Genomic DNA, 12,678 nt, shown 5'->3' on the forward strand with positions numbered 1-12,678 from the left:
TGCTCAGGGTTTCGCTTTTTAAATAATTTAGTGGAGCCACAATTAACATTTTCAAGTTCCTGTAGTCTCATCTACTGGGCCTCCTCGTCTCAGTTCATTATTCAACTGCTGTCTTACGCTGGTGTCTCCTACATTTATGTTTTGAGCCCTTAATTCTGCACCATCAATTTCTCTATCCAACTACTGTTTGCACTTTGCTATCTCAGAGACACAAACCCGTAATGTCCCAACCTTGCCTTTCCTGATGCTGCCCCACCGCCTAGGTGCACAAGATGGAAAGCCTGGAACAATTCTTCGCTTGCTCTCCATTTCCAGTACTTGACCAAGTCCTGCCAGTTTTACCCACAGGTGCTCAAAAGTAAAGTCAAGCTCTCTGTCACCTCCACCATCATCACCCTAGCCCCAACCACGATCACACAGGGATCCCACGGGACCCGTGCAGTGGCCTCCTGTTTTGCTTCCCCTCCTCCACTCTCCTCCGCCACGTGCCTGCATGCACACATTTACCAGACACTTCTGCCTATTCCCCTAGTCCACTCTCCACTATCCTGCAGCCAGAATGGCCCTTGCTATTATCATTATGAGTATTGCCAAGGTAGATCCGGTTGGGTCACTCTTCTTTAAATTCCAACTCAGACGTTGTTCTACTTTGGATCTCAGCTAATCGGACACTCCTGCAGGAAAGGCATTCTTAAGCACACCAAAGTAGATCGGGTTTGTTATTATGTATGCTCACAGCACACTAGGCTTCTCCTTCGTAGGACTTAACACAGTTGGGTCACTTGATTGATACTCCAATTTCCCAACAGATTAAGCTCCAAAGAGCAGGAACCATGTCTGTCTGATCACCCCTTAGTGCTAACAAAGAGTCTGGCATATAGGTTTGTGAGTAAAATACCAGCTAGACTTTATCTTTTTGCATTTCATTCAGTTCCATTACCTTTGATCCTTCAAAATGTTTCAAATGTAAAATGTAAAAAAAAAAAAAAAAAAGAAAGAAAAAAAAACTCTAAAAATTACTTCATTCTCCCTTAAAACTTTTCAAAATGCTACCTTGATACAAAACCCTCAGATTTACGAAAGGAAAAGCTCACTGTGAGACATTCTGCAGAGGGATATTTTTCACTCGTTTTTTCTTCTGCTGCCCTAACCCACACTGGCTGGAAGATGCTATCGGCATTTTTACCTGGACCAATTCAGCAGCGACATTGAGTCGGAGCGAGAGAGGCAGTTCTTGAAGGGCGCGAACCAATGACTCACAGTCCACATAAAATGCCGAATTCTATCAACAAACAAAAAATTACATATATATCAGGTGATGATTACAAATGACCTTTTAGAAAAAGGCAGAAGATGATAGAAATAAACCATCATTATAACCCCAAGTTATATCCTATTATTAGTTCCATTTTACAGATGAGAACATGAGAGAAGGAAACAAGTCAGCCCAAGTCCTAGAACTAAGATACACCCACCTTCAGGCGTGTCTCTCCAAGGTCTGTGCTCTTACCCACATGCTAAACTTCCCCCCAGAAGAAAATGAAGATCAAACTGCTGGTACTAACTGGCCCAGGACAACCCCTGAAGCCCCCTCCTCTGGGAACACTGCACCCCAATGACATCCTCTCCGCACAGCCGGTCTTTCAGCTCTCCTCCCTTGACAGGACCCCCCAGAATCACACTCCTCTGCCAAGATGCAGCAAACGATCTCTTTCCCCGGGTGCTGCTCTCCATCCCTGCCAGCCCAAAGTGGTCCCCACAGTAGTATCTTCATTCACTGATGACCCACTTATTTTATGTCACGCTTTTTCATTCATTACAAAAATATTTGCTGATCATCTACTTTAGGTCAGCCACCGTGCTACGGGCAATGCACGAGCATGGTCTCTGTCTGGTTCATCTTTGAACAGGCTGCATCTAATAAAGTATCTAGTAAAGAACAAGTTCTCAGTGTTCTGATGAATGAAGAACTTTAGGATTATTTGAAACCCTCGGGATAACTGAAACATTCTCTGAGAGTCAACACGGCCCAAAAGGAGTTGAAATGTGAGAGGTTATCTGTTTGCAATTTGTCCTAGAATGCTAAACTGCACCTCAGGCATCTGCCCACACAGACTCAAGCAGACAAGTATTTTTAATTCCCTACTTTCTCCATGGGGTAATACATGCCCTATGTAAAGTGACAGGCAGTCACTTTGTAAGTAACACCCCCCGCTGCACAGTGTGGTAAATCAATGCTCATCCCAAACAAGTAGACATCACACCAGTCCAGAGGTAAAAATGAACCACTTACAGTGTGTGTGTGTGCAAAGCTAATAGCAGAATGGGGAGGAGGGTGCCCGACCCTTGGGCTTCAGGTCTGCTATTCAGCTACCTGCCTGAAGCTGTGGACAGATTGTCTAATCATTGTATCAGACAGTATGCCCTAGCCATGGAGTCAGGGAGCCCATGACAAGCCACCACTCATTCTCTGCGCTTTGTAAAAGGGTAAAAACACCTGTCATCTCTCATATGGAAACAATCAGTCAAATCCCACTTGGAAAAGAATCGAAACTCCTTGGGATGGAAGTATGGCACGAACACAAAGCGAATGAAGTGGTTGGCCTTTCTGGATTCGCTGAAAGGCTTCTGTGATATTTGTCCTTATTTTTATAGCTTTATTCTTCTAATTATAGATCAAGAGTTATCTAAAGCTATAAACTTGAGGATTTTTTTCACCTGATACCAAAAGCAGTATGAGGGGGAAAAAATTACTTTTCAACTCCAAGGGGAAGTTTCACAGAAAGGGAAAGAAGAGAGGCCCAACGGCAGAGCAATCCACACAAAAATCATGACTATAAACTCACTACCTTGCAGCCCAGTCTATGCGAGGAATTCACACAGATGGCCAGGTGTAAAGGTGAACTCTAGCTTCAAAGACCTGTATAATTTAAGCTTCCCAGACATTTTCTGAACGGTTTCTGTAATGGAGACTAAACTGTACATGAATGACTACTCTTTTCTACACGGAGACTCTATCTCAACAATAATGTAAGGATGTTAGTCTCCAGCCTTGAGCAGAGCCAACCCGCATTCGAGACAAACCATCTTACCTGTTTTGGACATGACGCTTCACCATCCCACTCCTTCTCCTCGACAAAGCGGAACTGAGAGAATGAGTCCCCTAGAGATAGAAGAAAAAAAAAAAACCCACAATTTTACGCAAAAGCCAAAGGAAAAGGCTCAGTTCTCTATATTTCCCCTCTGGCATAAAAGTGCCACTTCTGAAGAGCTAACTGTCCTGAATTCGGCGACATCATTCAGTCGAAATTCTTGGCTTCCACATCCTTACACAGCAATCTGTGTGTGCCCTTGAAAATATTGTGGGCGCCATCATTCACTGTTTCACCCAATTCTCAGTAAGCCACCATCTCCATGCTACTCGAGAGGCAACAAAATAGTTCAGGCCTGCAGACATGGCCATCTCCTCATATTTAGCACATTTTCACCTCATCTGCTTAATGTATGCAAGGAAACAGATATTTATGATTTGGGGAGCAGGTGCAGCTGAAAAGGCAGAAGAAACGAATTGAAGGAAAGAAGTTCTAGACGTACCCACGATATGACAGACTTTTACTATCTCTCTCAGGTGAGGTGACCGTCCTCAACCATCACTCTAAAACTCACCTGGTTAGAATGTCAAATGCAAAGTAAAACTCAAAGAAGTTGCACAAAATTAGTGCATGTGAATCCTGGTGCGCTGCTCTGAGCTCGTGGAATAAAGGAAAATGAACACGTAAGATCAGCATAAACAAGCGTGAAAGATGATCTTGGACAGCAAGCTTTGACACAGGGCTTATTTTGTAAATGCATACTTATTTGGTTATCTGCATTAAGAACATCTAATTTACACATGAAGAATTCTTTCTCTCCCTAGCTTTCAGGATTCTCCAAAATGTGATCCTCCCTCAATAACCCATGTTTGCTTCCTATTTCTTCAGACTTTCTGCTCGAGTTGACCTCTTTTCACATTCCAAACATACTTCATATTCTATCCTAGGCTCTTTCTTTTTCAATCCTCCCCCCTTGTCTAGAAGACCCACACACTTCTACCCATTCATATCATATTTATACTCTTTTGTGATACCTCTCAGGTGACTTAACCATAGAATCCATTCTTCTAAATTAAAAGAGGAAAAAGGAAGTGAAGAATTCAAAATTAAAGAGACAAAGATAAAATTAGACCCTATACTACCCCCATCATTTCCAAAACACATGGGTCAGAAATATGAACATTTGGCAAGATCAAATCAAAAGCAAAAAGGACCAAGAACACCACTATTAGAAGGGGTAAAGTTAATACTCTTAGTCATCGGCAAATCAATTTGATCCCTCAAAAATTATGACAATAAAGGATCTGAATGATATAATAAGGTTTTTTATGTATATATAGATATGAGTATGTGTACATATATATTATGATTGTATCTGCATTTATAAAGCAGATACTCTCTTTATAAATATCTGTGCGACATTAGTTTTTAAAAAGAGCTATAGGGGCGTCTGGGTGGCTCAGTCAGTTAGGCGTCCAACTTCAGCTCAGGTCACGATCTCACGGTCCATGAGTTCGAGCCCTGCGTCAGGCTCTGGCCTGATGGCTCAGAGCCTGGAGCCTGCTTCCAATTCTGTGTCTCCCTCTCTCTCTGCCCCTCCCCCGTTCATGCTCTCTCTGTCTCAAAATTAAAAAAATAAAAATTAAAAAAAACGTTAAAAAGAGCTAACCTCAATAAATCTGAAATGTAGCAGTATTTGCTAATGATAAACATTTATAGCACATATAAGCAAAGGGTTAATATCTCTTACATACAAAGAGCTTCTGCAAATCAACCAGAATAAATCACCTAGTAGAAAAAGAGGAAAAGGAGTGAAAATAAGAAATACCATTTGCTAATATATATAAGTATATATATATTATATATATAATTATATGTATACACATATATGAATAAATTAAAAATCAGTCTGGTAGATTTTTAAAACTTGACCAAATATCTGAATGCCATATTCAGTGTTATTTTTGGCATTCCTGAACTTCTATATTATAAATAATGCTATATAATATATAATAATGCTATATAATAATGCTGTTATAAATAATGCTATAATCATTATAAATGATGCTATGACTGCATAGAATAATATATAACCAGCGCAAGGTAACAGTAATACAAACAAGGCATGCTACACTGTCTAATATTTGAATATTCACTTTCAAATACAGGTAAGATTCCAACAATGGCTAAATAGCTTGATGTAAACCAATCCTCTTACTGAGAACAGCTTAGGAACACTAGGCCAAAAAGAGCCACTTAGCACACAAGTGACAAAGGTCTCAGAAAGAAGAGAAGCTAAGGAGGTAAGCCTGACATTGAGAACTGCTTTTCCCTTTGAGGCATTTATTCATTCCCACAGGTGGTCCTGAGAAACTGAAGAACTGAGCATAAAGTAACAACTAGGGAATGCAGAGAGCTTTTGCTAGTTTTATGGTACAGGGCAGACAAAAATTGGAATTCAGGGCCCAAGGATGAGGAAGAATCTTGGAAAACCCAAAACATTCACATGGGAGCCCTGATGAGTACATCTGAGAAGTGGGAGTTGGGGGGCACCTGGGTGGCTCAGTTGGTTGAGTGTCCAGCTTTTTATTTTGACTCAGGTCACAGTTGTGAGATTGAACCCCATCAGGCTCTGTGCATGGAGCCTGCTTGGGATTCTCTCCCCTCCACCATTTGCATGCCTTCTCTCAAAAATAATACATAAACATTAAAAGGAAGGAGGAGGAGGGGAAGGAGGAGGAGGAGGAGGAGGAGGAGGAGGAGGAAGAGAAGGAGGAGGAGTAATGGTGGGGATGAAGTAGGAATAAGCCAGACCTCCCACAGTCTGAGGCAAAGCTATAAATCATCTCAGTCTCTGATTCTGCCCATAAGAAGCAAAAGTAAATCCTTTTTGGAGGAAAATGACATTATAAATAGCCTAAAATTATCTCTACTATGTTTCATAACCAGTGTCCAGAGTTCATTAAAAACCATCAAGCATATCAGGAGAGGAGACCAAGGTAACAAAAAACTAAGGTGACGGGGGGAGGGGGGGATAAAACCCTAAAAAGATCCACAGAGGTTAAGATATTTGACTTATCAGACATGGATTTTATAATTGAGCAATGTAAACATTTTAAAAATAGGAAAATCTACAAAATCACAATGACATCCACGAAGTCATCATGATTCATATAAAGTGTACATATAAAAAATACAAAGAAGAAAATGCTTGAGGAAAATGAGATGCTGAAAACACAATTTGCTTACAGTAATCAAACTTCAAAAACACATTTTTTAAATTATAATAAATAAATCATAGAGAGGCCAACATTGAAAAATAAGCTTGTTCAAATGCCTACGAAAGAATGCCAACCGCTCTGATCCTGTCACTGAAGGTGAAAGAGTATCCAGACTTGTGGAAATCATGAATCTTAGCATTTCAAGAGTGCTTCTGGAAAAGGTGTTACCGAAATTCTTCTTCCTCAATTATACTGCAACATGCACAAAAACAATGGTGATAGTACCAAATGTGCCACTCCTCTACCCTGTGCATCAGACATTTGGACATGTACACCTACTTTAAGTAAAACAGCACAGGGGCACCTGGTGGCTCAATCAGTTGAGCGTCTGACTCTACGTTTCGGCTCAGGCCATGATCTCACGATTTGTGGGATCAAGCCCCATGTCCAGCTCTTCACTAGGTATGGAGCCTGCTTCAGATTGATATTCTCTCTCTCTCTCTCTCTCTCTCTCTCCCTCCCTCCCTCCCTCCTCTACCAACCCCCCCAACCCTGGCCCCTCGGCCCCTCCCCTGCTCACACTCTCTCAAACAAACAGCACAGTTCCTTAACAATCTATTCAATCCTGCTCCTGCTTTACTCTCTTGTTGGAAGAGTTCCTGGTCTCTCACACTCACATGGTGAGTCCAGATGGAGAAGTATAGAGTAGAAACCAATGAACAGTGACAGCTAACTGTGGTTGACAATGAACAAACATGGGTGTCTTAAGAGCTGCCAGCGTTCAAAGTTTCGGTCACACTGTATGTTCAGATGGTAATTAAGGCACAGTGTAATGGACAGAACTAGAAAGCATAAAAGGAGTGCTGTACTTTCTTTCTTCTTCTTCTTCAGCCAAAGACTAATTTCATGAGTTACAAGAGGTTGTGGGCCTGCCTTGTTGTGCACTTACACAAAACCCTAAAACAAGATGGAGGAAGAGCAGGTACCTGTTACACAGGCTGCTTGAGCAACAAAAACCCCCTAATATTCTACTTTGATAAGAATGCCAAAATCACAGGCCTGCTAAATCCAATGATAGCTTATTAAGAACATGATTTCTTCACTAGAATTTGCTAAATAGGCAGGGGGCAGATTTAAACGAAACTGATATACTTTGAGAATTCACATTTTTCTAACGTATAAGGAGTCTTGTATCATTCTATCGCAGAAATCATGGGGAAGCTGGTGTATATGCAAGCAAAGCCAAGATACAGATACACGTGATATTGAAACAATTCTGTTACATCTTGAAAGTCAACCACATTAATTTACTGCCACAATTTTAGAGCCAAAGTTAATGACAGATTTTTTTCAAATAACTAATTGTATGAGGCAACAAAAATATTAGAAAGTTGGATATATGTGTTGGCAGCAATCTTAAGTATGCTCCTAAAAACATCGAGAGAGTATGTTTCTGGCAGTGCACAATGCTTCAATTTCTGAGATTCCTTCCATTAAACTCATGATCGTCACACAAATCTCCAAGGCCAGTGGTTAATGAGGTTGTAAGTCTTTACCTAGTCTATTACCTAGTTATTATTGGAGAGGACAAGGTTAGTTGCCGAGGGGCAACATTAATATCAGCGGTACTATACTGTGTAGTATATTATAGTGACCGCAGGAATAATCCAACGCCAGGTATTGGGGAAAAAGGAGAATATATATTGTCAAAATTAAATCTGACTACTATAACCTTTTATTAAAAAATTTCAAGTTCTGTTAAGTTTTCAGATTTTTTTTTTTTTGTATTCCAGACATCCATTCTATGACAGTGATATTTAGCTTTAGTTTCAGCTAAATATGACGTACCACTTGACCATTTGGCCACAATATGATTTTGGTGTGCCTCCAATATTCAGTTAGTGACACTGTACGAGGCATTTGAAAAATAAGGTAGCTTGTGTAACGTACAGCATGGTGACTATGGTTAATCCTACTGTATTGCATAATTGAAAGTTACTGAGAGTAGATCTTAAAAGTTCTCATCACAAGAAAAGAAAATTGTAACTATGTAACAGATGTTAAGTAGATTTGTGGGTATCATTTTACAATACATGCAAATGTTGAATCATTATGGTATACACTTAAAGCTAACATAGTATTACATGTCAATCACACCTCAATTAAAAAAAGAAGGTAACTATATGTACTGACGTGCAAAGATATTATTTCAACTGCTACCTGAAAAAATCAAGTTTTAGTACAGCATAAATAACATATATATGCATGCAATATGCATATGCACACATGCTATATACACATGTGTATATATCACAAAAATACTAATATATGCATAGAAATAAGCCAAGATAATTATATACCTATTTTAAGAATGATTCTCTCTCAGAGGATGGGATTGAAGGAGACTTTCCTTTCTGCATAATACATTTTCCAGTTGAATTTTCCTTTGTAAACAACAAGCACATGTTACTTTTGGAACCTAGCCACTAGCCACAAAGAAGGAAATCTAAAAAAAAACAAAAAAAAAAAGCTAAAATTTTTTGAGGGCGAAGACCTTCTCAGAACGCATTTAAGACAAAATATGCATAGATCTCATAGGCTGGGACCACGGAACCATAGGTGTCATTCATTATAACCCTCCCTTTGTAGAAGAATAGAGAAACTTTAGGTCTAGACAGGCTCAGTGGTCTAACCAAAGCCAGATGGTCAGGTAATGGCTGAACACCAACACCTCTTGAGTCCTACCATTTGTTATTACACCTATAATAATAAAATTATTTCCACTAGGCTTCTTGGCTGTCTGAGTTTCCTAGAACAAAAACAGGTAACAAATATTTATGACATTTGATATACTAACATTAGACACGCTGACATGTTGGAAGATCATGAAAATTCAAACTCAAAAGTAAATAATTCTTCACTTTAGGAAAGGGATTACTTCAGGGGTTCCTTTAAATAACCACAATACGACTTTTAAAAATAAAACAGTTTCACAGAACTCTGGTAACAGCAGTATTCTGCTAATGATAGCACTGGAGAAATAAAGGTGATGAGCAACTCCGTCACTGTATTTACAATACCCAGGATTCTCACTCTGCCTTCCTTCCCAAATTGGTCTAACACAAGTCTTAGAATCAGTAACAAAGCGGACACTACACTTGTTAGAATTCCACAGCACCATATTAATATGCTTTCAAAAAGCTTACCATCTAGTCATAGATAACACAGATTTGGATTATAAGCTTACCCTTTCAGCCCCACCAGCAAAAAAATTGAAAGCACTTAATACAACCATGAAGCTCTCCAGAGGAAGTTCAGGTGGGATTACAAGGAACGACCTTTATGTGGGCAATAAGAACCCACTAAGATTCCCAGTTCCAACAATATACATCAGGTGTACATGAAGAGTGAGCGCAAAAGACAGAAGATGTGCCCAAACCTAGTAATACCTACTAATTCAGTAGTGGCAGCCAATTCCCATAAGTGACATCTGTCCTATGTATTTGGAGCTCTTTCTCATAAAACTGGCCCAAGTGGCCGAGTTGCAGTGCATCCTTTCAGAAACCAAGTCTAGAAAGCAAGAGGAATATATCACTAGTTCTGAATGAATACTTAGTTTTAAGCTCCATTTTCCTGGCTCTTATCGTGATCACATTTGCCACACAGCCCTGAGAATATGCCCTCGACCAGGACATAGGTCTCTGGGAACTCACAAATGAACTCCATAGGCTGACAAGTTCACAATCTTCATAGAAAGAGAGTAAGTCCAAATAGTCATCATGATGGCTGCTATAGGAAAATGAAATATACCCTTTTTCTCTCTCTGAATTTCTCTATTCTCATCTATGAGATATTTGGGAAGTCAAGGTGGATCCTAAATCCACAGGCTGACACAGATCACACCAGAGATGACCCACAGTTTAGCTTAAAGGACATAAGAAAATCTTTGCCACCCAATGTCTAGCTCCCATGGATGAACTTTTCTAGATGTAGATGTCAAACACTTTGATATTTACCCAAAACAAAGCAACAGCTAACTCTGTGTGAGAAATATTATACAAGCCACTACAGTGAGTAATAAAAAAGTTAGGCTGAGCCAAAATAACAGGAGAGGTAAGAAAAATCTCTCCTCCTGCTCAACAGTGACCTATAATTAGCTTTCTCACCAGATGTGGGGCCCCAAAAGCCCCTGAGCATCAAATATCCACATTGAGCACTACATAGTAAGATGTGCCTATCTTTCCAATGCCCCTAAAATGTGGCTTTCCCATCTGCATGGATTATGTTGAAGGAAAAGCCAAATACACTCAAGTACACTAAGAGGGTTCTAGGCTTTATGAGAGAAGGATGATGCTGACATTCTGGAATTTAGAATCTAGCTGTTTTCCACAAAATAGTTGGTGAATATTCTGTATTAACCCTGTACCATTGTAGACAATCTCGTAAAATCTCTCAGATCAATTCTTTTTTTTTTAAGTTTGTTTGTTTGTTTGTTTGTTTGTTTGTTTGTTTAGAGAGTGTGGGAATGGGGACAGGCAGAGAGAGAGGGAGAGAATTCCAAGCAGGCTCCACACTGTCAGCACAGAGCCTGATGCAGGTCTAGAACCCACAAACCATGAGATCATGACCTGAGCTGAAATCAAGAGTTGGATGCTCAACTGACTGAGCTACCTAGGCGCCTCAAGATCAATTATTTTCTGAAACAAGGCCAACATCAAACCCTGGCACAGAATTCCAAGACGGAAGCAAATGATTAGACAAGGCAGAATAAATAAGAGAAATGAAGGACCAATCCTCAGCCAAACAATGGAATCTTAAGATGTTACAATGACCTGTAGTAAAATAGTGCGTCCCTTAGGATTAGGTCTGGCTGTGTGTAATGAAGACCTACGAACTTATGGCTTAAACAAGGTAAGAAGTTATATCTCTATCAACCAAATGAAGTTAACACTTAGACAGTCAAATGCTGGCATGGTGGCCCAGGTTCCTTCCAGTTCATTGCTCTGCCATTCCTATGAAGACTCTTCTCGCCATGATTTAAGATGATTACCAGGGCTCCCGCTATCCCATTAAAATTCCAGACAGCAAGATCCAAGAAGACTTGAAGAAAAACGGGCAAAAGGCATGCACCATCTGTCAGTTATGTTTTCCCAAAAACCACCACAGAACATTTCCACTTATTTCTCTTTTGGCAGTAGCATATTGTTTTATTAAGCTACAAGGAATGTGGGATAACTGATTTCTTCCCAGGTGGCTATTGGCCCAGATGAGAATCAGGGGTTTGAAGAGAAAGAGAATGAGTATGGGATGGGGAAGCAAGCACAGTTGACTTTGAATAACATAGTTTTGAACTGCACATGTTCATTTATATGATTTTTTTCAATAAATACAATACTGTAAATATTTTCTCATGACTTTCTTGACATTTTCTTTTCTCTAGCTTACTGTGCTGTAAGTATATATGATATATAATATACATAACATATAGAATATGTATTAATCAATGGTTTACATAATCAGTAAGGCTTCCAGTCAACAGTAGCCAGTAGTAGTTAAATTGGGGAGGGGAGTCAAATGTTATACATGGACCTTTAGCTGCACGGGGGGTTGGAACCCAAACCCTGTGATGGTCAAGGGTCAATTGTACCCTCTCTGACAAATTATCAGAAGGTCCTACTCAAGGGGTAGTTAGTAAGGGTCAATTTCTAGGGTAGTGATTGTGCTCACTGAAGTGTAAGTTGTCTCTATTTCAGTGAAATGCTTGTAACATCCAAACTTCTCAAACTGTAGTTAAAATTAACTTTAGAGAATACATGCCTTTCAGCTTTTTTCTCCAATTCTGGTCTGAGGTAAGTGTAGGATAAATTTCTAGTTTCCGGCATAATGTAAGAATTTTACCAAAATAGTTTACTACCTTTCTCAGGGGAAATGGGCATATGTGAAGTTAACAACTTTAGGAGTAACAATTCATTTATTTAGTAACTTCTTCAACTTCAAGAGTAACAATTCACTTACTTAGTAACTCTTTCATTCTTTCATACAATTTTCAGCACAACTATGTGCCAAACACTATTGGGTGTTAATAATATAAATATATAAGACACGCTCCCTGCTCTCCTGGCTCTCAGATCTGGAGTTGAACAAGTCAAGAAGGGGCTACACAAAACACACACACACACACACACACACACACACACACACACACACACACAAAAGGCGGGTTAAATTCCTTCCCTAAACCTTTAGAAGGGTTTGTGCTGTCCCTTTCTTGTTTGATGCCTATATACACATAATGATATGCTTATGGTGTTGATTTACTTAACATATTCAGCCCAGGGATGCCTGAGTGGTTCAGTCGGTCAAGC

General features: G+C 39.7%; 1 protein-coding gene across 1 annotated transcript in view; it reads right to left on the reverse strand.

The window, feature by feature from the left end:
* AVEN (apoptosis and caspase activation inhibitor) overlaps window positions 1-12,678 on the reverse strand; it is a 198,005-nt gene that overhangs the window by 3,192 nt on the left and 182,135 nt on the right. The window contains exons 4-5 of the mRNA XM_043554523.1: window positions 3,093-3,163; window positions 1,187-1,282 (exon numbers count right to left, since the gene is read on the reverse strand). Of these exons, the coding sequence (XP_043410458.1) occupies window positions 1,187-1,282; window positions 3,093-3,163 (167 nt within the window). The remainder of the gene's footprint in view (window positions 1-1,186; window positions 1,283-3,092; window positions 3,164-12,678) is intronic.

This window comes from Prionailurus bengalensis, chromosome B3 (genome assembly GCF_016509475.1).
Source record: "Prionailurus bengalensis isolate Pbe53 chromosome B3, Fcat_Pben_1.1_paternal_pri, whole genome shotgun sequence".
Taxonomy (NCBI): Eukaryota; Metazoa; Chordata; class Mammalia; order Carnivora; family Felidae; genus Prionailurus; species Prionailurus bengalensis.